The sequence below is a fragment of the Carcharhinus amblyrhynchos genome, chromosome 6 (genome assembly GCF_965287045.1).
Source record: "Carcharhinus amblyrhynchos chromosome 6, sCarAmb.v2.hapA, whole genome shotgun sequence".
Lineage (NCBI taxonomy): Eukaryota > Metazoa > Chordata > Chondrichthyes > Carcharhiniformes > Carcharhinidae > Carcharhinus > Carcharhinus amblyrhynchos.
The window spans coordinates 90,993,557-91,021,548 of NC_137329.1; the positions used below are offsets into that span (position 1 = coordinate 90,993,557).

Sequence of the window (27,992 nt, forward strand, 5' to 3'; positions counted from 1 at the left end):
CATGTTAGGGAACTGGAGAAGGAGCTTGATGACCTCCGTCTAATTCGGGAGAATGATAAGTATATAGACAGTAGCTTTGGGGAGGTAGTTACACCTAAGCTGCAGAGTACAGGAAATTGGGTTACTGTAAGGAGAGGAAATGGAAATGTGAAAGGACAGGCAGAGCAGGGTTACCCCTGGCCATTCCCCTCCCCAACAGGTATACTGAATTGGATACTGTTGTGGGGGATGCTTTAATTGGGACAAGCTGCGACAGCTGGAACTCTGATACTGAGTCTGGTTCTGCAACGCACAAGGGTGGGAGGAAGAAGAGGACAGCAATAGTGATAGGGGACTCAATGGTCAGAGGTACAGACAGAAGGTTCTGTGGTTGGGACAGAGACTCCCGCATGGTTTGTTGCCTCCTGGATGCCAAGGTTAGGGATGTCCCTGATCGCGTGCACAGCGTTCTAAAGTGGGAAGGTGATCAGCCAGATTCATAGTACACATCGGTACCAATGATGTAGGTAGGAAGAGTGAGGAGGCCCTAAAGAGAGAGTATAGAGAGCTTGGAAGGAAATTAAAAAGCAGGACCCCGAGGGTAGTAATCTCAGGATTGCTACCTGTACTACGTGCCAGTGAGGGTAAGCTTGGGTGGATGAACACATGGCTGAGGAACTGGTGTAGGGGGCAGGGTTTCCGATTCTTGGATCATTGGGACCTCTTCTGGGTCTCTCTTGAGACGGGTTACACCTAAACTACAAGGGGACAAATATACTTGCAGGGAGGTTTGCTCGTTTTATTGGGGAGTGTTTAAACAAGATTTGCAGGGGGATGGGAACCAGAGTGCCAGAGCAGATAGTGGAGCAGGGGTAAAAAGACAGGTTAGTTCAAGCAAAATCACAAATGGAAGGATTGACTGTTGTGAAAATAAACTTTTGAGGCGTGTCTATTTCAATGCCAGGAGTATTGTGGGGAAGGCAGATGAGCTGAAGGCATGGATTGACACGTGGAAATATGACATTATAGCCATTAGTGAAACTTGGCTACAGGAGGGGCAGGACTGGCAGCTCACTGTTCCAGGGTTCCAAAGTTTCAGGCATGACAGAGGCAGAGGGATAAAAGGTGGAGGGAGTGGCATTGTTGGTCAGGGAAAATGTTACAGCGGTACTCAGGCAGGATAGATTAGGGACCTTGTCTACGGAGGCCTTATGGGTGGAACTGAGAAACAGGAAAGGTATGACCACATTAATGGGGTTGTATTATAGACCACCCAATAGTCAGCGAGAATTGGAGGAACAAATCAACAGAGGGATAGCTGACAACTGCAAGAAACACAAAGTTGTGATAGTAGGGGATTTTAATTTTCCACATATAGATTGGGACTCACATACTGTTAAAGGTTTAGACGGGGTAGAGTTTGTAAAATGTGTTCAGGAGAATTTTCTACATCAGTGTATAGAGGTGCCAACTGGAGAGGATGCGATATTGGATCTCCTCTTGGGAAATAAGTTAGGGCAGGTGATGGATGTAAGTGTGAGGGAACACTTTGGATCCAGTGATCATAATGCCATTAGTTTCAACCTGATCATGAGTAAGGATAGATCTGGTCCTCAGGTTGAAATTCTGAACTGGAAAAAGGCCAAATTTGATGAAATGAGAAGGGATCTCGGAAGTGTGGATTGGCACAGGCTGTTCTCTGGTAAGGATGTAAATGGAAAGTGGGAGGCCTTCAAAGAAGAAATTTTGAGAGTGCAGAGTTTGTATGTTCCTGTCAGGATTAAAGGCAAAGTAAAGAGGAATAAGGAACCTTGGTTCTCGAGAGAGATTGTAACACTGATTAAGAGGAAGAGAGAGTTGTATGAAATGTACAGGCAACAAGGAACAGATCAGATGCTCGAGGAGGATAAAAAGAGCAAGAAGCTAGTTAAGAGGGAAATCAGAAGGGCTAAAAGAAGACATGAGGTTGCTTTGGCAGACAGAGTGAAGGAAAATCCAAAGAGCTTCTATAGGTATGTAAGAAGCAAAAGGATCGGGAAAAAATTGGTCCTCTTGAAGACCAGAGTGATTGACTGTGAATGCAACCAAAAGAGATTGGGGAGATACTAAATGGGTTTTTTGCATCTGTATTTACTGAGGAAACGGATATGGAGTCTACGGAAATAGGGCAAACAGGTAGGGAGGTCATGAAACCTTTACAGATTAAAGGGGAGGAGGTGCTGGCTGTCTTGAGGCAAATCAGAGTGGATAAATCCCCAGGACCGGACAGGGTATTTCCACAGACCTTGAGGGAGGCTAGTGTTGAACTTGCAGGGGCCCTGGCAGACATATTTAAAATGTCAGCATTCACAGGGGACGTGCCGGATGATTGGAGGGTGACTCATGTTGTTCCGTTGTTTAAAAAAGGTTCCAAAAGAAATCCGGGAAATTATAGGCCAGTAAGTTTGACGTCAGTGGTGGGCAAGTTATTGGAAGGTGTGATAAGGGATACGATCTACAAATATTTGGATAGACAGGGACCTATTAGGGAGAGTCAACATGGCTTTGTGCATGATAGGTCATGTTTGACCAATCTATTAGAGTTTTTTGAGGAGGTTACCAGGAAAGTGGATGAAGGGAAGGTGGTGGATGTTGAATACCTGGATTTCAACAAGGCCTTTGATAAGGTCCCTCATAGGAGGTTTGTTAGGAAGGTTCAGTCACTAGGTATACATGGGGAGGTAGTAAATTGGTTTAGAAACTCGCTCAATGGAAGAAGCCAGAGAGTGGTTGTGGAGGATTGCTTCTCTGAGTGGAGGCCTGTGACTAGTGGTGTGCCACAGGGATCGCTGTTGGGTCCATTGTTGTTTGTCATCTATATCAATGATCTGGATGATAATGTGGTAAATTGGATCAGCAAATTTGCTGATGATACGGAGATTGGAGGTGTAGTGAACAGTGAGAAATGTTTTCAAAGCTTGCAGAGGGATTTGGACCAACTAGAAAAATGGGCTGAAAAATGACAAATAGAAGTTAATGCAAACAAGTGTGAGGTATTGCACTTTGGAAGGACAAACCAAAGTAGAATGTACAGGGTAAATGGTAGGACTCTAAAGAGTGCAGTTGAACGGAGAGATCTGGGAATACAGGTACAGAATTCCCTAAAAGTGACATCATAGGTGGATAGGGTCATAAAGAGTGCTTTTGGTACATTGGCCTTTATAAATTGGAGTATCGAGTATAAAAGTTGGAGTTTTAAGGTAAGGTTGTATAAGGCTTTGGTGAGGCCAAATTTAGAGTATTGTGTACAGTTTTGGTCACCTAGTTACAGGAAGGATGTAAATAAGGTTGAAAGAGTGCAGAGAAGGTTCACAAGGATGTTGCCGGGACTTGAGAAGCTGAGTTACAGAGAGAGATTGAATGAGTTAGGACTTTATTCCCTGGAGCGTAGAAGACTGAGGGGAGATTTGATAGAGGTGTATAAGATTTTGATGGGTATAGATAGAGTGAATGCAAGCAGACTTTTTCCACTGAGGCTAAGGGAGAAAAAAAACAGAGGGGATGAGTTAAGGGTGAAAGGAGAAAAGTTTAAAGGGAATGTTAGGGGGGACTTCTTCACGCAGAGAGTGTTGGGAGTGTGGAATGAGCTGCCGGATGAAGTGGTAAATGTGGGGTCACTTTTAACATTTAAGAAAATCTTGGATGGGTTCATGGTTGAGAGGGGTGTGGAGGGATATGGTCCAAGTGCAGGTCAGTGGGACTAGGCAAAAAATGGTTCAGCACAGACAAGAAGGGTCAAAAGGCCTGTTTATGAGCTGTAATTTTCTATGGTTCTATGGTTCTAGTTTCCTTGCAGTCAGTTTTGTTGAAAAAAATCAGAGTGAAATTATAGGAAAGGCTGCAAGTGTGCAAGGAGAGATCTGAGTGCTAGCTTGGTGTTTAGAGCTCCCAAAGTGACATCAGGATATGGTGGCACAGTAGCACAATGGTTAGCACTGCTGCGTAACAGCGCCAGGGACCCAGGTCCAATTCCCAGCTTGGGTCACTGTCTGTGTGGAGTTTGCACGTTCTCCCTGTGTCTGCGTGTGTTTCCTTCAGGTGTTCCGGGTGCCAGTCCAAAGATGTGCAGGTTAAGGTATATTGGCCATGGGAAATTGCCCCTTAGTGTCAGGAGGACTAGCTAGGGTAAGTGCTTGGGTTATGGGGAAAGGGCCAGGGTGGGATTATGGTTGCTGCAGAGTCGATGGACCAAAAATGGCATCTTTCTGCACTGTAAGATTCTAAAAAAAGTGACGCAGGCAAGTAGAAACAACTGATAGTGTGACTATGGTAGGTATTTACTACTTTTATCACTTGTAGTTTGTAAGTTTTTTATTTTGTGGCCTCTAGTTTGTAAAGCCATATTCTCTAGTAACAACAGAGAGTAGAGAGTGTGTGGGAGTTTGGTGATGACAAGGAGGGAGGTGTGTTTTTCTTGTGTTGAAGAGGGAATTAGCTGAGAAACTACACAAATAGATGAAGTCAGGGCCATTATAATAAAATAATATAAGTAAGCAAAGTAGGATAAGGTAAGTAAGTTGATAGCATTCTTATATAAACATTTGTTAAAAAAGGAGTAATAAAGGGGCTTAAGGGTAGTCATTGCAGGAGAGCTCGTACCTACGATATGATCCTCCTGTGCTGTGTGGCAAATCATGGAAGCTTCAGCTTCTGATGACCATATGTGCTGGAAGTGGGTCCAACTGAAGCCATAGGCTAATCGCATTTCAGAGCTGGAGAAGACAGTGAATTCAATGTGGTGCATCTGCAATACTGAGCAAGTCACGGATAGCATATTCAGCGAGGTGGTCATACCACAGGAAAAAGATTGAACAGGCAATAAGAGCATGAGTGACCACCAGGCAGGGTAGAGAAAGGCCGGTTGTGCAAGAGTCATAGAACCATAAAGACATAGAAGTTTACAGAATGGAAATAGTCCTTTTGGCCCAACTTGTCCATGCCACCCAGTTTTTACCATTAAGCTAGTCTCTTTGCTCTCGTTTGGCCCATATGCCTCTATACTAATTTTACTCATGTAACTGTCTAAATGCTTTTTAAAAGACAAAATTGTGTCTGTCAGTACTACTGCCTCTGGCAGCTAGTTTCAGACACTCACCACCTTCTTTGTGAAAAAATTACCCCTGTGGAACCTTTAGTATCTCTGCCGTCTCATCTTAAACCAATGCCCTCTAGTTTTAGACTCCTCTACATTTGGGAAAAGATCTTGACTATCTACCATATCTATTCCTCCCACTGTTTTATAGATCTCTGTAAGATCACCCCTAAGCCTCTTACGCACCAGGGAAAATGCCCCAATCCACCCTGTCTCTCCTTCTAACTCAAACCACCAAGCCCTGGTAGCATCCTGGTAAATCTTTTCTGTCACTCTTTCTAATTTAATAATATCCTTTCTATAATACGGTGACCAGAACTGTATTCCAAATGCGGCCATACCAATATCTTGTACAACTTCAACAAGCTGTCCCAACTCCTGCTTTCAATATTCTGACAAATGAAACCAAGCATGCTAAATACCTTCTTCATCCACCTGTGACTCCACTTTCAAGGAGCTATGAACTTGTAGCCTCGAACTCTTTGTTCCATAATTCTCCCCAACACCCTGCCATTAGTTGAGTAAGTCCTGCCCTGGTTTGATCTACCAAAAGTCCCCTGTGACCACCTCCTTTTCTAACAGATATACCATTTTGGATATTGTTGGAGGAAGTGACTGTGCAGGGGAGAGCCTTAGCAGCCAACTTCATGACACCATGGGTGGGTTTGCTGCACAAGACGGGGGGAGGGCGAACAGCAGGGTTATAATGATAGGCAGCTAAATTGTAAGGAGAACAGACAGGCATTTCTGCAGTCATTGAAGAGACTCGAGAACAGTATATTACCTCCCTGGTGCCAGGGTCAGGGATGTCACTGAATGGCTGCAGGGCATTCTGAATGGGGAGGACAAACAGACAAAGCCCATGGTACATTTTGGTACCAATTTCTAGGTAGGAAAAGGGATGAGATCAAGCAGAATTTAGGGAGCTATGAAGTAGGTTCAAAGAACAGGACCCAGAAGGTAATAATCTCTGGATTACTTCAGGTGCAATGTGATAGTGAGTTTAAAAATAGAAGGTTAGTCCAGATGAATGTGTGGCTGCAGAGATGAAGCAGGAGGGAAGATTTTAGTTTTCTGGAACATTTGGACTATTTTTCAGGTCAATGGGACCTGTACAAGATGGACAGATTGCACTTGAATCAAAATGGGAGCAGCGTCCTTGCAGGGAGGATTGCTAGTGCTGTTGGGAAGGGTTTAAACTAACGTGGCAGTGGGATGGGATCCTGAGAGAAGCTTCAGCGGGGGGAGATGCACAGCCAAAATTAGAAAAGACAGCAAATGAGTCATGAAGGCATAGAAGTTATAGACTGGTTAAGGCTCAAGGGAGTTTGGCAAGATTGGATGGTATTTAACGCAAGGAATCTGGCAAATAAGGCACACATTAAAATATAGGAATATGATGTCATTGTTGTTTCTGAGATATGGTTGACAGAGGGGCAGAATTGGCAGCTCAATCTTTCTGGATATAGGATCTTCAGGTGAGACAGAGAAGAATGTGAAAGCAGAATGGGTGTCACAATTTTGATCAGGGAATCAGTTACAACAGTAAGAAAGGATGACATCTTAGAAGGCTTTTCTAATGAAGCCATATGGATAGAATTTAAAAACCAGAAAGGAGCAATCTATAGGAGTGTTCTATAGACTCCCCAACAATCCAGGAGAAACAGAAGAACAGATATGTAGGCAAATTTCAGAGAAGAATTAAAGTAATAGGGTAGGGATAGTGGGGGATTTCAATTTATCATAGAATCCTACAGTACAGAATGAGGCCATTCGGCCCATCAATCTGACTACAATCCCAGCCAGGCCCTATCCCCATGTATTTATACCAACTATTCCCCTGACACTAAGTGGCTATTTAGCATTCCCAATCCACCTAATTTGTGCTTCTGTGGACTATGGAAGGAAACTGGAACACCCGGAGGAATTTCATGTCGACACGGATAGAACATGTAGATTCTGCACAGACAGTGGCCCAAGTTGGGAATCGAACCCGGGGCTCTGGGGCAGCAGTGTTACCCACTGTACCACCATGCCACCCATATTCTCCAACATTAACTGAGGTAGGGGTAGTGTGAAAGGTTTAGAGAAAGCTGAATGCTTAAAAAGCATTTAGGAGAAATTTTAAGCCAGTATGTAGAAGCTCCTGAACTTAATTTTAGGTAACGAACCTGAGAAGGGGTTGAAGTATCAGTGGGGGACCATTTTTCAGACAGTGGTCCATTAAATTCAGGATCGTTGTGAAAGGGACAAGATGTGTCTGAAAACAAAGTTCTAAACTGGGGAAGGCAGATTTTAATAAGGTGAGATATGATTTGGTCAGAGTGAACTGGGAGTAGACACCTGTAGTAAATTTGTGACAGAACAGTGGGACGCATTCAAGAAGGAAATAGGGAGAGTACAGGGCCAACATGTTCCAATAAAGGAAAAGGGGTGGGACCAACAAATCCATTGAATCCTGGATATTGAAAGATGTACAGCATTGAATAAAGAGGAAAAGGGAAGCTTGTGATAGACGTTGAGGGCTCAAAACAGCAAAAGCCCTGAAGGAATGTAGAATATGCAAGAAGGAACTTAGAAAGGAAATTAGGAGTGCAAAGAAGAAAGGATACCGGCAGGTCGAATAAAGGAAAATCCTAAGTTGTTTTACAAGTACATTAAGGGTAAACGGATAACTAGGGAAAGAGTAGGGCCTATTAAGGACAACAGTGGTAATTTGAGTGTGGAGCTGAAGGACATGGGTAGAGTTCTAAATGAATGTCCACAAGCAAAAGTGGTGATGTGGGTATAGAAATCAGGGAGAATGATTGTGACGCTATTAAAGAAATTGACATAGACAGAAATTAGGTTCTGTGATCTGGCAGGCTCAAAAGTAAATAAACCTCCAGGGCTGGATGAAATGTATCCCAGGTTGAGTGTGCCAAGGGAGGAAATAACAGGGCGCTGGCAATAATTTTCAATTTCTCTCTGGCCACAGGAGAGATGCCAGAGAATTGGAGGACAGCCAATGTAGTACCATTATTCAATAAGAGAGGAAGGGATAAACTGGGAAACTACAGGCCAGTTGTTTAACCTCAGTGACAGAGAAGCTACTGGAAGCAATTCTGAAGAACATAATTAATCTGCGTGTGGAGAGGCAGGGATTAATCAAGAACACATGGCATTGTTTTGCTAAGAGGTGGTAATGTCTTACCAATTTGCTTGAATTTTTTGAAGAGATGACCAGGTTTGTAGATAAGAGCAATGCATTTGACCTAGTCTACTTGGACTTCAGCAAGGCTTTTGACAAGGTCCCACATAGAGACTGATAGTGAAGATAAGAGCCCATGGGATCAAGGAAATTTAACAAACTGGATCCAGAATTGGGTGAGTGGTGGGAAGAGAATGTGATGGTTGAGGAGTGTTTTTTGGTTTGGAAGACTGTGTCTAGTGGGGTCCCGCAGGGATCAGTGTTGGGGCCCTTGCAGTTTGAGGTTTATGTAAATGACTTAGACTTGGATGTAAGTGGGTTGATCAGTAAGTTTGTGGATGATAGGAAAATTGGTACGGTAAATAGTGATGGTGATGAGGAGATCTTTAGATTACAAGAGGTTATAGATGGACTGGTCAGATGGGCTGATCAGTGGCAAATGGAATTCAATCTGGATAAGTGTGAGGTGATGCACTTGCACAGGACAAACAAAGCAATAGAATACATGATGAACAGCAGGACTCTCAGAAGCACCAAGGTTCAGAGGGATCTTGAAATGCATATACAGTGGCCCCTTAAGGTAGTGGGAAAGGTGGATAAAGTGGTTACAAGGATATATTGTATACTTACCTTTATTAGATGTGGCATAGAGTTTAAGAGCAGGGAAGTTAAGTTTGAACTTTATAAAACATTTGTTAGGCCACAACTAGAGTGCAGGTCTAGAATCCACATTATTGGAGGGATGTGATAGCACTGGAAAGGGCGCAGAAGAGATTTACCAGATGTTGCCAAGACTGGAGAGTTTTAGTTATGAAGAGAGATTGGATAGATTGGGACCAAAAGAGAAAAAGCTGGAAAATCTCAGCAGGTTTAAGAAAGGATATAATAGATTTAAGAAAGGACATATTAGCTTTGGAGGGGGTGCAGAGAAGGTTCACCAGGTTGATTCAGGAGATGAGGGGGTTAACTTTTGAGGAGAGATTGAGTAGACTGGGCCTGTACTCATTGGAGTTTAGAAGGCTGAGGGAGATCTTATAAAAATGTATAAGATAATGAAGGGGCTAGACAGGGTAAAAGCAGTGAGGTTATTTCCACTTAGAATGGAAACAAGAAGTAGAGGGCAAAGCCTCAAAATAAGGGGGAGTCAATTTAGAACAGAGTTGAGGAGGAACTTCTTCTCCCAGAGGGTGGTGAATCTTTGGAATTCTCTGCCCATTGAAGCAGTAGAGGCTACCTCATTAATGTGTTTAAGTCACAGATAGATAGATTTTTGACCAATAAGGAAATTAAGGGTTATGGGGAGCAGGCGGGTAAGTGGAACTGAACCACTATCAGATCAGCCATGATCTTATTGAATGGTGGAGCAGGCTCGAGGGGCTAGATGGCCTACTCCTGTTCCTATTTCTTATATTCTTATGTTCTTATGTCTGGCAGCATCTGTAAGGAGAGAAAGAAGCTGATGTTTTGAGTCCGGACGACTCAAAGCAGTAATTTGTTCTTATTTATTTGGATAGACTGGGGTTGTTTTCCTTGGGGCAGTAGAGACTGAGGAGGACATGATTAAGATGTAAAAAATTATGAGATAGAGTTGATGGGAAGAAACCTTTCCTTTAATGGAGAGATCAATGTCCAGGAGATTACGAGTGGATACCAGGAAAAACCTTTTCACCCAAAGAGCTGTAGGAGTCTGGAACTCACTGCCTAAAAGGGTGGTGGAAGCAGAGACCTTCATAACATTTCAGAAGTATTTAGAGGTGCAGTTGTGATATCAAGGCATACAAGGCTATAAACCAATTGCTAGAAAATGGTATTAAAATAGTTGGGTGGTTTTGTCTTTGATCGGCGCAGACCTGATGGGCCAAAGGACCTTTTTCTGTGCTGTAGACATCAATGACTCTATGACTTCTACTCTGGCTGTAGATCACTCAGTACAATGTCTCACCACATGCATTTCCTGTCTGCTATCTGAAGTATGTAGCCTTAGAACTGAGCTAATGGCTGCAAATATGAGAATGAATGGCAGTGTTTTATTTTCAATAACATCTTCCTGCTTTTCCATCTTTTTCACCATTACCAGCTTAACCAGATGACAGTTCTTCAGTAAATGGAAGGCTAAAGACATAAAGGCAAGATTGTGGTAAAGCCTTGCAGGGAATGAAGAAGTGTTTGCTTAGACAGCCTGTGACATGTTAATCAGAAAAGATTGTGTGATGAGGAGAAAGTGGGATGTGAGGAAGAGGATTACCATGAGCACTCTATCACTGTCATTCCTGCGATGGTGGTAAGCGTCTCCTCCATCTGTATGAAGAAATGCATCTGTGCATGTTAGGGTGCTGGACCAGAATTCTGAGGTACATTGAGAAGCCAGATTAGATCCCAACAATTTTTTCCTTTTGGCTTAAATGTGAGGACAGGATATCTTTTTCCAGGAATGATTCCGTTGTCAAAATATGGATCTTTAATTGTGAAACAAACTTTATTTGAGAAGCAGTTTAAATACAATTTTAACAAATGAAGCATTAACTATTAGCAGTTTGTTGACGAGGGTTTTCCCTTGAGGCTATGTATTGCTGAACTTAAACGATGACAGAGAGTGATATAAAGAGCCCAGAACTCGAGATATAGAATGTGGGCAGCCCAATATCATTCTGAAATACAATGCCACTGCGTGGGCAATTATACATTTTCAAAATCATATTTCCTACCTTTCCGGTGGGCATTATCCAATAAACATTAATACAAATCAGTCAATAATTATCACTGTCATTAACTCCAGTCAATAACAATGTACATTCTGACCTCATGGGATCTCATTGTCATTAATTACGGACTCCCATCTGTTGCCCAAAGGCACAGGATGCTGGACAGTGAGATAGAAAAATGATGCCCACCGACTTGAACCCACATGACATCCAATCCTGAGAAAGCCTTTATGTCTGCCTTGCACTTGTGTTAGCAGCGTTGAGCTGCATAGTTCTATTCATCAAACTGGCATTGGTAGTCATCTTGTTCCCAACAACTGCTGATAACGTAGCCACATTCAGTAGAACTATTGTCCTCTGGAATGCAGGCACTGTCTCCTACCTCATCCCATCAAGTCCTGCTATATTTTGCTGTTGGCTGAAGCTTCACAAAATGTCACTAAAAGCAAACTGTATCCATTTTATAATTTCAAAAAACATGTTTTAAATGAGGAGTACTTGTTATTCATATAGAACTGCCTTCTATAGCAACAATCCTTGTCAGCGCTTTCCATAGCCTATGGTCATTCACCCTTAAGTCATATTGTGTTGGTGTTCTTAAACCCATGATTATCTGTTTATTAGCCTAATTTAGTCCTCCTACATCACAGTTGAATATTACTTAAAATGAAAGGAAGTGCCTTTACTTTCCATCTTATGACTGTTCTGGTTCCAAATAAGCCCAATTCATTCATAGGTCAATACCACTTACAAATAAATGCAGTTAGCAAACTTATATATGCTATAAATTGTGTTAACAATCTTGAAACTTTCAGAGAGATTTTGTGGAGAGAGAGAGTTCTCAGGAACAGCCTGCACATTCCTCTGATTTCAACAGACCTCCAACAGCAACTGCTTAGTTTTTCTCTCTACAGATCCAGCTCTGTACATTAACCATATCTTCACATGATCCTGTCAATCAACCAAATCAAAAATCCAGGGAAAATCTCCACCACTAAACAAAAATCCATTAGCTTGATCCTAAGTAAACACTACATGGCTAAAATAAGTAATTACCCTGCTCTCCTAGCATCTGAATTGAATTCCTTCCAGATATAATGACTATCTGTTGAATAAAGCTGAATTTTAAAACATTCCCTTTAAACATAATATATATTACACTATTATCATCACAATATCCACCACCAGTTGGTCCAGTTGTTACAATGGTGCACCATTTTGTCCTGCAGGATAGAAGGAAGTGTGGCAATGAGTTTTTTTTTAATTTATTTGTTTACGGGATTTGAGCATTATTAGCTAAGCCAGTGTTTATTGCACCTCCCTAATTGATCTATATATTCTACATAGGTAATTGCCAGGCTTGGGTTTAGATAGATTTGACTTACAGTGACAGGCTCTGTTTCCTTAACTTACCTCTTTGAATTTTATTTCTGCCTTAGTCCTTTCAAGGTCAACCTGTCAGTCTTTGTTTTTCTGTTTTTTGTCAATATTCTATACATTTTTTGCCTTATTCTGCTCATGCCTTGTCCATGTTGGAGCTTCTAATTTCCGGCTCTCCTTGCATTTATGTGTATTTATTTTTCTTTCATTGTTGTTTTCTTCCACTTTCTTTCAAGGTTGCTACGGGTGGCTCTGCATCGTTTGAGGTAAACCAAAGCAAGCTATTGACGATGTGATTTGAACTATTAATTAAATTAATGGTATATGACATAACATTTTTAATTGTTTTTATCCTGTTAAGGTGGAATACAGAATCCATTATTGTTTTACCTTGATATTTAAAACTGTGAAATGTAGCAATGTGGTTGTTATAGGAGATTCCATAGTCAGGAGGTCAGATAGGCATTTCTAGAACAATTGTTGTGAGTCCCATATGGTGCGCTCTCTCCCCTGTGCCAGAGTGAAGGACATTGCAGAGATGGTGCAGAGTAGTCTGCAGGGGAAAGACATGAACCAAAAGCGATGATACGTAAGAGATGGAAAGGGCAATATCAAGGTCCTATAGTCAGATTTTCAGCAGCTAGGGAGGAAGTTAAAAAGTTGGACTTCAAACATAGTAGTCTCTGGATTACTCCCAGTGCTACTTGCCACAGTAACTTCTTGTAGTGTTAATGTAAGCCGACTTGTGACTAATAAATAAACTTTAATATATGCGAAATTGGAAGATTGTGAGAGTTAATGCATAGCTTGAAGCATAATGGATGGATGGAGGGCTGTAGATTCTTGGGGCACTGAGACCACTTCTGGAGCAAAAGGCACCTCTACACAACTGGGATGAATGTCATCCCAGAGAGGTTCAGTAGCGTTCTTATGGAGACATAGAGGAATGGAAATCATCATATAGAAGTAAAAAAGAGGAATAACGTATTTAATGTGAGGATATTGGCTGCAATCGGAATAGTTCAATATTAGATAGGAACTGATTAAGTGAAAATAATGTTATTAGATTGGTTCACAGTACAGAGAAAACAACACAGTTTGAGGACATCAAATCTGACTACCTGAAAACTGGTTGGGGGGGCAATTTTCCAAAAAAACCCAGTGTCCAAGAGGCGGGAAAACGGGAGATTTTGGGCATATTTAGTCAGGTGAATTTCAAGCACTCTGTGCATCACAGAGTCCACCAGGGGATTCATGCCAACAGGGCGGGGGGGTGGCTATTCCTGCCCGAGAGGCTGGCATCAGCATGCTGAGTGGGCCACTGCGCATGCGCCAATCTGTCAGTACCAAGATAGGCTCATGTGCACTGGTCCCTCCATTGCTGATAACTTCCCCAACCGCAACCCCCCCCACCAACTATCGATCAGCGCACCCTCCCCAGTTTGGCCCTGCCGCTCTAGCCTCGCCCCCTTGAAATACCTAGTGGGCAGTGCTAGGATGCCAGGTTGGCAATGCTAGTCTGTCATCACCCAAGAGGCATCTCCTGCCCCCGATCTCCTGTTGGGGGCCTCAATGACCACTGCCCCCACCATTGAAACCATCATGTCTAGCCTCGGTTGATGACAACTAACTTTAATCCCCATTGGTGAGACCCTCTCTCAGCAGGGGTAGAAACATTAGTGAGCCTAGATGCTATCATCCTAGGCTCACTAATGATTTTTAAATGTTGTAATCAGCCAAAACGGTGCGAGGCTGATTACACCATAAAAAATGGCTCTAGAAAGTTCGGCTACAGCACTCCCCAGTTGGCATTTCCCAGCCCACTGCACAGTGCAGTGGGCCAGGAAAATCATACCCATGGTGTCTGAAAAGTGAACATTTTTATAATGTTTCATGTATCAATCTTAATTGAGTAAAATTTAAAATAAAAATTACCTGCACAATTTGGCTAGGTGCTCCATTGTTGTGTTGTGGCTCCAGACTAGCTACTGGTTTCACCACCATCGTACACCCCTTGATGCTGCCCAACCTGGCTTGATCCAAACTGACCATAGTCTATACTGCCTGCCCTGAAATTCAGCATATCCAAAATCTGTCATAGCCTCAGTGCCCAGGATGCCAAATTTGAGGTGCTATATCTTTAAAATCTAAATTAGGGTTATTGCATATGTCTGTCAATGTGCAGAATGTGGTTAAATAAAATTGATGAGTTAAAGGCACAGATTGTCATGTGAAAATATGATGATGCGGTTATAACAGAGACCTTGTTCAAAGAAGGCTGCAAGACGAGAAGTAAAAAGGGTGCAATTACATTGCTCATTGTAGTCTATAGATCACCAGTCTGGGAAAGATGTAGAGGAACAAATAGTTGAAGGAATTTCAGAAGGGTGCAAGAATTATGGAGGAGTTAGAATGGAAGACTTTCATTATTTAAATATAGACTGGGATTGTAGTAATGTAAAGAGCAGAGAGGGGCAAAAGTTCCAAGTGTGTTCAGAAAAATGTTCTATGGCAGAATGTTTTCAGTCTAAAGAGAAAAAAGGCACTGTTGGACCTGATATTTGAGAATGTGGTGAATCATATATCAGTAGGGGAACTTTTAGGGGACAGTGATCATTACATTATAAGCTTTCTGTTGGCTATAAGCAAGGAACATCAAAAGTAATAAAAATTAACTGCAGGCAAACCAAGCTCAATGTGATGCAACTGAATCTGGCCAGATAAATTAGAATGAAAATGTCAACACTGATTTTCTCTCCAAAGCTGCTGCCAGACCGACTGAATATTTCTAGCATTTTTTTGTTTCAGATTTCTAGCTTTCACAGTAGTTTGCTTTTATTTTTGTTCAGGGATATGGGCCAGCATTTATTGCCCATTTCTAATTGCCCTTGAGAAGGTGATGTGAACTGCCTTCTGAAGTCACAACATTCCACATAGTAGGTACACATAAATTGCTGTTAAGAGGGGCTCCCAAGGTCTTAAACTATAGACAATGAAGGGATAGCGATGTAATTTCAAGGAGTACTGTGTGCCTTGGAGGATACACCAGGACAGTAGTAAGAGATGATATAGGTTCTATGGAGAAAAAAGCTGAATCCTTTTGGTTGGAAATTAGAAATTTTAAGGGGAAAAAGACACTAATAGGCATAGCCTATAGGCCGCCAAATAATCACATCACGGTGTGGCGAGCAATAAACAAAGAAATAACTGATAAATGTAAAAATGTTACAGCAATTATCATGAAGGATTTTAATCTACATACCAATTGGTCAAAGCAGGTCAGCCAAGGCAGCCTTGAGGAGGAGTTCATAGAATGTATCCACATGTATAATTTCCTTGAACAGTATGTAATGGAACTTATGAGGGAGCAAGCTATCCTAGATCTAGTCCTGTGTAATGAGACAGGAATAATTAATGATCTCACGGTTAAAATCTTCTTGGAAGGAGCGATCACAGTATGGTTGAATTTAAAATACAGATGGAGCGTGAAAAAGTGAAATCCAGTGTCAGTGTCTTCTGCTTAAACAAAGGAGACTACAATTGGATGAGGGAGGAGTTGGCTATGGTAGACTGGGAACTAAAATTTTATGGTGGAACAATTGAGTAACAGTGGAGGACTTTCAAAACAATGTTTTATAGTGCTCAGCAAAAGTAAATTCTTGTGATAAGGAAGCTCTGTACAAAAAAGGATAATCAGCCATGAATATCTAAGGAAATAAAAGAGAGTATCAAATTGAAAAAAGTACATACAATGTGGCAAAGATTAGTGGGAAACTGGAGGATTGGTAAATCTTTAACGGTCAACAGAAAGCCATGAAAAAGGCTATAAAAAAAGTAAGATAGTGTAAACTAGTTCAGAATATAAAAACATAGCAAAATTTTCTGCAATCTATAAAATGAAAAAGAGTGGCTAAGGTAAACATTGGCCCTTTAGAGGATGAGAAGGGGGATTTAATAACAGTAAATGAGGAACTAGCCAAGGCATTGAATGGGTATAATGTATCCACCTTCACAGTGGAAGACAAAAATCACATGCCAAAAATTGATGACAAGAAGGCTTTGTCAGGTAAGGACCTAGAAATGATTATTATCACTAAAAACGTAGTGTGGGCAAGCTGATGGGGCTAAAGATAGACAAGTCTCCTGGTCCTGATGGAATGCATCCCAGGGTACTAAAACAGATGGCGGGGAAAATAGCAAATGCCCTTGTGGTAATTTACCAAAATTCACTGGACTTGGGCAGTTTCAACAGATTGAAAAACTGCAAACGTGATTCCACTTTTTAAAAAAGGAGGTAGACTAAAGGCAGGTACCTTAACTTCTGTAGTGGGGAAAATGTTTGAACCTATCATTAAGGAAGAAATAGCGAGACATCTGGATAGAACTTGGGACGACACAGCATGGGTTCATGAAAGGCAGGTCTCGTTTAACTAATTTACTGGAATTCTTTGAAGACATTACAAGTGCAGTGGATAATAGGGAACCGGTGGATTTCTAGAAGGCATTCGACAAAATGCCGTACAAAAGGCTGCTGCATGAGATACAGGTGCATGCGTAAATCGGTGTTTTCCTGGTTGGCAATCAGTGACTAGTGGTGTGCCTCAGGGATTGGTGTAGGGACCGCAGTTGTTTACAATTTACATAGATGATTTGGAGTTGGGGACCAAGTGTAGTGTGTCAAAATTCGCAGATGACACTAAGATGAGTGACAGAGCAAAGTATGCAGAGGATGCTGAAAGTCTGCAAAGGGATATAGATAGTCTAAGTGAGTGGGCGAGAATCTGCCAGATGGTGTACGATGTTGGTAAATGTGAGGTCATCCATTTTGGGAGGAATAACAGCAAAATGGACTATTATTCAAATAGTAAAAAATTGCAGCATGCTGCTGTGTGGAGAGACCTGGGTGTCCTTGCGCAAGAATCACAAGAAGTTGTTCTGTAGGTGCAGCAGGTCATTAAGAAAGCAAATGGAATTTTGTCCTTCCTTGCTAGAGGGATGGAGTTTAAAAACAGCGAGGTTATGTTAAAGCTGTGTTGGTGAAGCCACACTTGGAGTACTGTATGCAGTTTTGGTCTCCTTACTTGAGAAAGAATATACTGGCACTGAAGGGGGTGCAGAGGAGACTCACTAAGTTGATTCGAGAGTTGAGAGGGTTGGCTTATGAGGAGAGACTGAGTAGACTGGGGCTATACTCATTGGAATTCAGAAGAATGAGGGGAAACCTTACAGAAACATATAAGATTATGGAGGGAATAGATAAGATAGAAGCAGGAAAATTGTTTCCACTGACAGGTGAAACTAGAACCAGGGGCATGGCTTCAGAGTAAGGGGAAGCAGATTTAGGACTGAGATGAAGAGGAACTTCTTCACACAAAGGCTTTTAAATCTGTGGAATTCCCTTCCCAGTGTAGCAGTTGAAGCTACCTTATTGAATGTTTTTAAGGCAAGGATAGATAAATTTCTGAACAGTAAAGGAATTCAGGGAATTATGCTGAGTGGGTGGGTAAGTGGAGCTGAGTCCACAAAATGATCAGCTATGATCTTATTGAATTATGGAGCAGGCTTAAGGGGCCAGATGGCCTACTCCTGTTCCTAGTTCTTATGTTGTTGTGTTCTTATGGTGTTACAGTTAATGTATTTGCATGGATAGAGGATTGGCTACCCAACAGAAAGCAAAGAGAAGGGATAAATGGGTGTTTTTCTGATTGGCGAGCAGTGACCAGTGGTGTGCCTCAAGGATAAGTGTTGGGATTGCAATTGCTTATAATTTACAGAGATGATTTGCAGTTGGGGGCCAAATGTACTGTGTCAAAGTTTGCAAATGACACTAAGATGGGTGGTAGAGCAAAGTGTGCACAGCACACAAAGTCTACAAAGGGATATATATAGTTTGAGTGGACAAGGATCTAGCAGATGGAGTACAACATTGGTAAATGTGAGGTCATCCATTTTGATAGGAATAACAGCAAAATGGACTTTTTTAAAATGGGAAAAAATTGCAGCATGCTGCTGTGCAGAGGGACCTGGAAGTCCTTGTGCATGAATCACAAAAAGTTGGTTTGTGGGTGCAGCATGTAATTAAGAAGGCAAATGGAATTTTGTCCTTTATTGCTAGAGGGATGGAGTTTAAAAACAGCAACGTAAAGTTGCAGCTGTATAATGTGCTGGTGAGGCCACACCTGGAGAATTGTGTACATTTTTAGTCTCCTTACTTGACAAAGAATATACTGGCACTGAAGGGGGTGCAGAGGAGATTCACTAGGTTGATTTTAGAGTTGAGAGGGTTGGCCTATGAGGAGAAAATGAGTAAACTGGAGTTATACACATTGGAATTCAGAAGAATGAGTGGGGGGAATCTTACAGAAATGTTTAAAATTATGGAAGGAATAGGTAAGTTAGAAGCAGGGAGTTGTTTCCACTGGTAGATGCAACTGGAACTAGGGAGCAATGCCTCAAAATAAGAGAGAGTAGATCTAGGACTAAGCTGAGGAAGAACTTTTTCACACAAAGAGTCCGATTTTACCATTTTCATTCTAAGTGCTGATTCTAGACATAATGCAGATCCGACTTGGAAAACTGCTTTCAGATGCCCCCATACGCACTCAGCTGGAAAAAAACATTGCCAGCCCCATTTGCGCTGTGGGCGAATGCAGTGGAAACAATCGGATCTCTGAACAGCGCATGCGCAATTAGAAAAAAATTTGAAAACGCGTGCCTGTGTCAGATTGCTCCCGGGCTGCAAAAAATGGAGAAAGTGGCCTGGGAGCGAAAAGCGGGAGCAATGGCCCCCACTGACATCACTGTCCCGCTTATTCACCCCCACCCCCCGCTACCCAGACCGATGGCCACCCCTTCACCCTGCCCTTCCACCGATTGCCGTAGAGTGGCAGCAGACCCCCCCCTTCCCCCCCAGCGCGCCCACCAGAGATCCATCTGATCCTGCACCCACCCCCCCACCCCCCAAAACAACAATCTGGCCTCACTCACCCCCAGCCCCCTCCCCCTCCAGACAATGGCCTGGCCTCACTCACCCCACCCCCCCAACCCAGAGAATGGTCGGGCCTCACTCACCTACCACCACCACCACCCCCCACCCCCAGGAACATTTGACCTGCATCCTCCTTCCTTCCCCACCAGACTATGATCAGCCCTCCCTCCCACCACCAGACAATGATTAGCCCTCCCCCTACCCCCACCAGAGATACATCTGACCTGCCTCCTCCTCTTCACCGCCCCCCCCCCAACCAGACAATGATCTGGCATCAGTCCCTTCCCCCCCCAACCAGGGAATGATCAGACCTGCCTCCCATCTTCTCCCCACTACTGATCTGAGCCAGAGAGCTGCTGGAAGCTCTGAATGCGCTATTCAGCAGTTGGAGCATCCGATTCAGACTTTTATTTATCAGGTCCATTACGGCGCAGTTCCGGATAGGAAACGCAATAGTAAAGGGCGAACTGCTGATGAAGTTAAGCAAGCAGTTCGTTAATTCAATTTAAATGCATGCAAATGCATTTAAATTGCTGTTGCGCCCGAAATGGTTTGCCACCATTCCCAGGTTTTGGTAAATTGGCAATCTGCATGGACGCAGGTGCGGATTGCATTAATGGCCTCACACCTGACTTTACCATGTTCTCGCGCCCAAAAATGGGCATGACACAATGGTAAAGTCGGGCCCAAAGTGCTGTGAATCTGTAGAATTCCCTGCCCAATTCAGCAGTTGAGGCTACATCGTTGAATGTTTTTAAGGCAAGGATAGGTAGATTTTTGAACAGTAAGGGTTATGATGAGTGGGCAGATAAATGGAGCTGAGTCCATGAAAAGATCAGCCATCGTCTTATTGAATGGCAGAGCAGGCTGAAGGGACTAGATGATCTACTCCTGCTCCTAATTCTTATGTTCTTAACTTGTAGGTGGTGGTGTTCCCATGAATCTGCTGCATTTGTTCTTCTAGGTGATAGATGCTGTGGGTTTGCAAGATGATATTGAAAGAGCCTTTGTGGGCTGTTGCAGTACATCTTGTAGCTGGTATGCACTGCTGTCACTGAGCACTGGTGGTGGAGGAGTGAAAGTTCGAGGTGGTGGTGGATTGGGTGTGGATGCTTTGTCCTGGATGATGTTGAGAGTTTTGCGTTTTGTTGGAGCTGCACTCATTAGACAGTATTCCATTGCACTCCTGATATGGTTGTAGATGGTGGACAGGCTTGAGGGAGTCAGGAGATGAGTTGCTTGCTGTCTTATGCCCTGCTTCAGAGCTGCTCTTCCAGTCACAATATTCATATGCTGTTTCAGTTCAGTTTCTGGTCAGTGGTAACCCCAGAATGGTGGGTTCGATTCTATTTTATTGGAAATGGTCATTACCTGGGACTTTCATGAGTTTCAGTGATGAACTTTTTCATTTTTACTATCCAATGGACAGGGCAGGTGCAATCCCAATTTATAGATTGATGATCGAAGAACCAGAAAGCATTCTTCAATGTCCAGAGTGACAGCTGCTGGTTTGAAGTCAGGTAGCTTGATTTCTATCGCTATGTCTTCACAACAGGCTGTGGATCCATCTTTTCTGCTCATCCCCAGAAACATATGCTGTGTGCCAACTCGCTGTTTGAACAAAATCTCATACTCAGGCTGTTGTCTTGGATCCCAGATATCATCAAACTCTGACCCCTCTGGCACATCATCCTCTGCCCAGATTTGTTTAGTGTCTATAGGCTTCTCATGGTTGGAATATGTATGATTCGCTCCTTTTGGAGGCTCAATTTGCCCAGGGTTGAGTCCAAAGGTTCTTCTATCAGACTATTCCCCCAAATCATCCTCCGCTTGATCTGCCGATGAGAGCAGGTTTGACAAAGCTTACAGTTGGCCAGATAATGTTACAGCTGTATAGAACGTTGGTTAGGCCACATTTGGAGTACTGCGTCCAGTTCTGGTTGCCGCACTACCAGAAGGACGTGGAGACTTTGGAGAGAGTACAGAGAAGGTTTACCAGGATGTTGCCTGGTATGGTGGGTCTTAGCTATGAAGAGAGATTGGGTAAACTGGGGTTGTTCTCCCTGGAAAGACGGAGAATGAGGGGAGACCTAATAGAGATGTATAAAATTATGAGGGGTATGGATAAGGTGAACAGTGGGAAGCTTTTTCCCAGGTCGGAGGTGACAAACACGAGGGGTCACAGGATCAAGGTGAGGGGGAGGGGGGGGCAAGGTTTAACTCAGATATCAGAGGGACGTATTTTACACAGAAGGTGGTGGGGGCCTGGAATGCTTTGCCTAGCAGGGTGGTGGAGGCGGACACACTGGGATCGTTTAAGACTTATCTGGATAGTCACATGAGCAGACTGGGAATGGAGGGTTACAGAAGAATGGTCTAGTTGGACCAATGAGCGGTGCAGGCTTGGAGGGCTGAAGGACCTGTCTCCTGTGCTGTACTGTTCTTTGTTCTTTGAAATTCATCTTGTTACCATGCCAGTATTGTACAAGTTTACTCTGTCTGTTGAGGCAAAGAAATTTTGGCTCAAGCGTCCAGATGTTAGTGAGAACGATTTTGCAGGGTTAATAGCTTTGCCATTGTTATTACTGGTACCTATCAATGTTGGGTGGTCCATCCAGTTTTATTTCTTCTCGGCTTGATAGTAGTTTGATACAACTGAATGTCTTGCTTAGCCATTTCGGAGTTACCTACCACAGTATAAACTAGATCAGGTAAGGATGATGGATTTCCTTTTCTAGTGAGCCACATTTTGTTTAACGACAACCATTTCATTGTCGCTATGATTGAGGCTAGCTAGCTTTTAAGTCCAGATTTTTTTATTAATCAAGTTTAAATTCCATTGGCTGCCATGGTGGAATTTGAACCCTTGTTCCAAAACATTAGCCTCGGTTTCTGGATTGCTGGTTCAGTTACATTACCACCATGCCACTTACTTCCCCTAAAAAAGTGTAGAAGTATTAAAACACTCCTTTCTATCTGGTCCTTTTTAATACTAACTCACTGTAAAACTTCCAATTTAACACTGAGTTTTACTAGATCATGTTTAAGACTAATAATTTGTTCGGGAAAATTTGCCCAGAAATTACAGTGCAATTGAAAAAGTTTTGTTGAATCCAAGAGCAGCTGATTACTGTTGAAATAAGCTATTGGACCAGCAAGAAAACAACATAACTGCTCTAATAAGTCAGACATGTGGTTGATAATTTTTATTTTGGAGAATAGAAAAAAATGTAAACATGAATGTAGGGATCAATTGGAGTGCTGCATTGAATAAGTTATTTCTTAAGGTTTTCTTGAGGCCAGGATGTTGAGGCAAAGGTGTATAGAACAGTTAAATTAACGAACACAGTCATTAAATAATGCAAATTATATATTGTGAATAGTAGTTATTGATGCTGAGGCAACTTAGTATTTGATGTTTTCTCCTTTGAAGCTCTTAACATTTGTGGAAATGTTTGTTTAGTTTCTTCTTCCTGAGTGCTGCAGAATAGAATAAGGAATAGAAAGTTGTGGCAAAGGTGTGTACCAAGTCTGATTTATATCAAGTGAATTGACACTGTTAGGGATGAAGCAATGGATCAATGTGTAGTAGATTTGGAATTAAATATAATTTTACAGAAAATGTTTTAAAATCCAACTGAAACATTTTATGACATTTATGAGATTCATGAATAATTCATTATATAACTAGAAATTCTTTCCAGCCAACAATTTAGGTGTCTGTTGATAAATTGATAAACTTTTATTGCCTTAATGGTGTTACCCTTCTTTGAGATGCCACTCACATTGAGCAGAGAGGCATCTGGATTGTACACACTGAGCTAGAGAGCATTCCATTTCCATGGAAACTCAGCACTCACCTTCACATTGAGAATGTAACCTCTTGACTTCCAACTGTGCCCACAGCTGCTTAAGCAATGTCTGTAATAGAGAGCTGGAGCAAGGTTCAGGTGAGTGCCTCTTAGCCCAGTTCTAAAATTATATGGTCCATAATTTACTGTTTTGGCACACTTGTTCCAGCCAGCATGGCTAAGCAAATGACTATCAAATTGGCATATTTTTAAAAAATTTCCTGTCTAATTATGAAGCAAGAGGGAAACAAAAGCAGTGAACCAAACATCTGCAAGTAACATGTCTCCAAACTCCTAATCCATGCTTGAGAGAACCTGTAGGTAATCAGATGGAATCTTAATTCACACAGCAACCACACAAGAGAATTTTTGAGAAAGGAAAGCTAAATTTAGAAAACTCATGATGTTGCCTGCCCAGTGTGAGCAATATTTGCATGCCTCTTGGTTTCCTTAACTTGTATTTGGTTTTTAAAACTTAATTGTGTTTTGAACTTTACATTTTGGGCATTGTGAGACTGCCTTTTTTTGGCCTTCCATCTGATTTTCTAATTACAAAGTAAAAATGCAGTGTTTGCTTGCAACTAAATGCCCAGGATAATCCTAAGTATTAAGCATTAGATATTACAATGGAGAAATATAAAGGTACACAATTCATTTATCCGCTGAATTGGTGTAGAAAGAAATTTATAATTGCAGATGCAACAATTGATTTTCTTGAGCAACATAAATTGCTTGTTTTACAATTACATAAAATACTTTAAGTATTATAAATATGATGCCACATTTAGTAATGTGATGTAGGAAATATCATCACTTGCTAGGCAGGCTAGAGCTAGAGACATCAATTTCAAATCACTTGTTCAACAACAGTGACCAAAAGGTAAGTTTTTCAAGAGGGGCAGGGAGGTTGGAGTAGGTAATGGAAGGGGGAGGGAAAATTTAACTGTTAATTTCAGTTTGGAGTGGGCAATGGAAGTGGAAGAGGCAATCATAACTCTGAAGTTGAGGCTGTATTCCTATTCATCCTAGCTCCATGAATGAATTTTTGAAGACAAAAATTAAAATATTGACTTTGATTTGCTGACATGGGAACTGCAGAAGGACTTTGAGCAAGGCATCATAGATGTCAATCTTCAGCTAATTCAAATCAATCCACATGGTATCAAAAATGGCAAAGGAGACTGGATACTGCAAAGACTATGGGTCGACAACATTAAGGAATTGTGCTCAAAAACTACCTGCACCCTTAGTCGAGCAGTTTGAGTACAGCTTCAGTATTGGCATTTACCAATTAGTAATTGGTAAATAGTAATTGCCAATTACTTCCCTATCAAGGCCAGAGAGCTGCGAGATAAGCTGCAGCAGTGCTGCAATATTGAGTGAATAGGCCCATGCGATATCACAGGTAAATGATTGGTAGATGAATATTACTCCCCTGACCTTTTCAGATTTTCAAGATTGAAGACTAGATAGAAAAAATTACAGAGTAAAAGCTAAAAATTAGTAATAAAATCAAGAACAAATTAAAAATCTAATTAAATAAAATACGGATGCAGGGTCAGGCAATGTTTTGTAGCTGTAATATTTGGGAGCTGGTGGACTTCACTGAAACAACATGACCACATCTGTGGCAAGCATTGATTCCTCGAGGAACTTTGGCTCAGAGTTAATGAGCTGGAGATTGAGCTTAAGGCATTGTGGCACTTCAGGGTGGGGAAAACTTACCTGGAAGCTGTGTTTCAGGAAGCAGTCACAGCCCTTAGATTAATAACCTTAAATTCGATCAGTGGTCAGGGACAGGAGGGGTGACTATGAGTAAGGCAGGTAAAGGGATCCAAGAGGTAGCACTTCAGGAGGCTCAGTTCCTGCCCATGTCCAACAGGTTTGAGATTCTTGCTCTCCGTGTGGACAATAGTGGAGACTGTAAGGAGGATGAGCAAACTAACTATAGAACTGTGGTAGAGCAAGACAGTCAAGTGAGGAGAGAAAAGAGAAATGTACTTGTAGTCAGAGGTGCCTTGGTTGGGGGAATAGGATTGAGAAAACTGTTTTGCCTACCTGGTGCCAGTGTTAAGGATATCTTATTTGGGCTGACTCCAAATTCAAGTAATTATATTTTTAAAAGTTATCTTTTTGGTTATGGAATAATGAGTTTGCTCGCTTGACAACATTTTTAGCTTGGTTTGCCTAAGTGTAGCTCGCACAATAGTGAACTGATCCGTGTTTCATAGGTGAGCACTGCATGCGGATGCCTTGTCTTACGGCTATGAAGGCACTTCCAAGTCACAATCATTGGGCTGTGTTTTACCAGACCTATAGAGACAGGCTTAAAGGCAAGCAGGTTGGTGAGTTAGTGCAGGAACAGTCAACCATCCAACCCCACTCAACTGAAACTGGCATTTGTTATGGGGAATCCATTGAAAGGATACGTGGTGGCACTTATAATATCATAACATCAGTGACTTAGAAGTTGGTAGAATTGTTTGACTTGCCTATTTTGTCCAGTCCCGCCATGGCAGGCTCCTCTGTGGTGGGTGCAGTAATCATGATGTGGAGATGCCGGTGTTGGACTGGGGTAAACACAGTAAGAAGTCTGACAACACCAGGTTTAAGTCCAACCAATTTATTTGATAGTAAACTCAGACAGAGGCCAGAACTCTCCATTCACCTGATGAAGGGGCAAACCCCGAAAGCTTGTGAGTTTACTATCAAATAAATTGGTTGGACTTAAACTTGGAGTTGTCAGACTTCTTACTGTGGGTGCAGTAAGCCATTTGAATGTCTGTTGACTTTGGTGGGAACAGAAGATTCTGCTAGTAGGAGCAGTCAGAAAATTCCAGCCACTGTTCTTTTAAATAGGATGAGACAATGATGAAGAGTGGTAACATGGACTGTTAATCTGGAGGGGCTTCTTGTCATTTTCAGATAGTTGATGAAGTAGGCCAACAACAGGACTGTGAGGTCAACTGCTCTCTGGCCCCCTTCACTGCCAGACATTGAACTGACCTTTTCTTCCAGTTCTCCCTCACATTCACCAAATTTTTCACTATCTGATGACGTATTTTCTTGATACAATGCTTCCACCAATTCCAATCATCTTTGCAAACCCATGTTATACATCAGTGGTTCTCCAGCAGGAATCTGTATACCTAGGAGTCAGTAGAGATTTTTCCAGGGGCCAACAAAATAATTTCTCTCGTGGATGAGAGAAAGAAAAACACATGGGGGGAAAAGAGAAGGGTAGAAGAAATAAATGCATCCACTTTGTAAAAATAAATGTAGTTAGTTTTAGCCCAGTATGAGACTTTGACAATATGTCCATTCCAAATACTTGGCCTTCTTCACAGTGATGGACACCTCACGGCAGTGGTTTTCAGTGGCGAGTTTCGCACTTACTTTCAGTATGAGAGGTAGGGAGTAGGGAGGCCAGCTGCTGCTGGGACATTGGCATTAACCCTGCCTGATGAAGCAATGGTATAAGTAGAGTAGATTTCAATTCAACAAATAATCTGTAATCTTGTCTTTTATGTTCCAGGCATCGAATTTCCAAGTCCAAGTTCAGGTCAGTTAATACCTAATATATGTAAGAGTCGTTTTATTTTGTATAATTTCAATGTTACATTAATATTACTGTTACAACTGTCTATTCAATGGCATCTTGATTATGTCCAGCAGGAAAGCAAATAGACATTGTTGAAGTTTATTTCCCATTTTATATGGTATTATCAAGCACTGTTTAGTTACATTTTTAAAATTACTTGCATGACAGAATTGGTTTCATGTTGCAATTCCCTATACTTAAATAAAAACATGTCTATAATATGAAAGTAATGAAATAACTGTAGCAGACACCCGTTCTTGGTACTACTTCAGTACTGAAAACATTGACTAACCGTTCTTTCATTTTTTTATCTATTTACTACCATTGATTTTTGTGCAGCACCTCTAATATGCTTTTATCGGTGCTTATGCTTTATTCCTGGGGTGGCCACTCCAGTTAATAATTGTGAGGCAATCACTTGAGCTGGATGACTTCCAGCCACCATCTGCACTTCAGTGTCCACTGTTTACTCCTCTAAGTACTTCAGACCCAATCCTGATCAGTACATCCATCTTAAGTAGCAGCTTATCCAACACATCTCTTCCCATCCCATCTGGTGCTCCTAGCACTAACCCTGTTACAATCATTCCCCAGACCCATGAATATCCATGGGCAATATGGTAGAAATTCAGCTTGAACTAGTCAAAGGATTTCTCATTACTCAGTTAATAAAAGAGCAAGCCATCGCACAGTGGTAATTCCCTTTGCAAATTCTTTTTAATTATAATCGTCTGCATTTTACAGCCAAGTGTGAGACTACAACACATTTTTATTTCTTCTCCAATTTTTTTTATTCATTCGTGGGACATGGGCATCACTGACTGGCCAGCATTTACTGCCCATCCCTAATTACCCTTGAGAAGGTGGTAGTGAGCTGCCTTCAGTCCATGTCCTGAGGGTTGACCCACAGTGCCGTTAGGGAGGGAATTCCAGGATTTTGACCCAGCGACTGCGAAGGAACGGCGATATATTTCCAAGTCAGGATACTGAGTGGCTTGGAGAGGAACTTGCAGGTGGTGGTCTTCACATTTACCCGCTACTCTTGTCCTTCTAGATGGGAGTGGCCATGGGTTTGGAAGATGCTGCCTAAGGATCTTTGGTGAATTGCTGCAGTGCATCTTGTAGATTGTACACACTGCTGCTACTGAGTGTCGGTGGTGGAGGGATTGA

The 27,992-nt window shown here is 42.0% G+C and overlaps 1 protein-coding gene and 1 pseudogene across 1 annotated transcript in view; one reads left to right on the plus strand and one right to left on the minus strand.

Moving 5' to 3' along the window:
• Positions 1 to 27,992, plus strand: part of cacna1c (calcium channel, voltage-dependent, L type, alpha 1C subunit) — a 1,035,639-nt gene that overhangs the window by 560,959 nt on the left and 446,688 nt on the right. Inside the window, exon 11 of the mRNA XM_080190924.1 lies at positions 26,757 to 26,783. Within this exon, the coding sequence (XP_080047050.1) occupies positions 26,757 to 26,783 (27 nt within the window). The remainder of the gene's footprint in view (positions 1 to 26,756; positions 26,784 to 27,992) is intronic.
• On the minus strand, positions 20,738 to 23,207 carry LOC145343655 (dynein axonemal assembly factor 6-like; annotated as a pseudogene).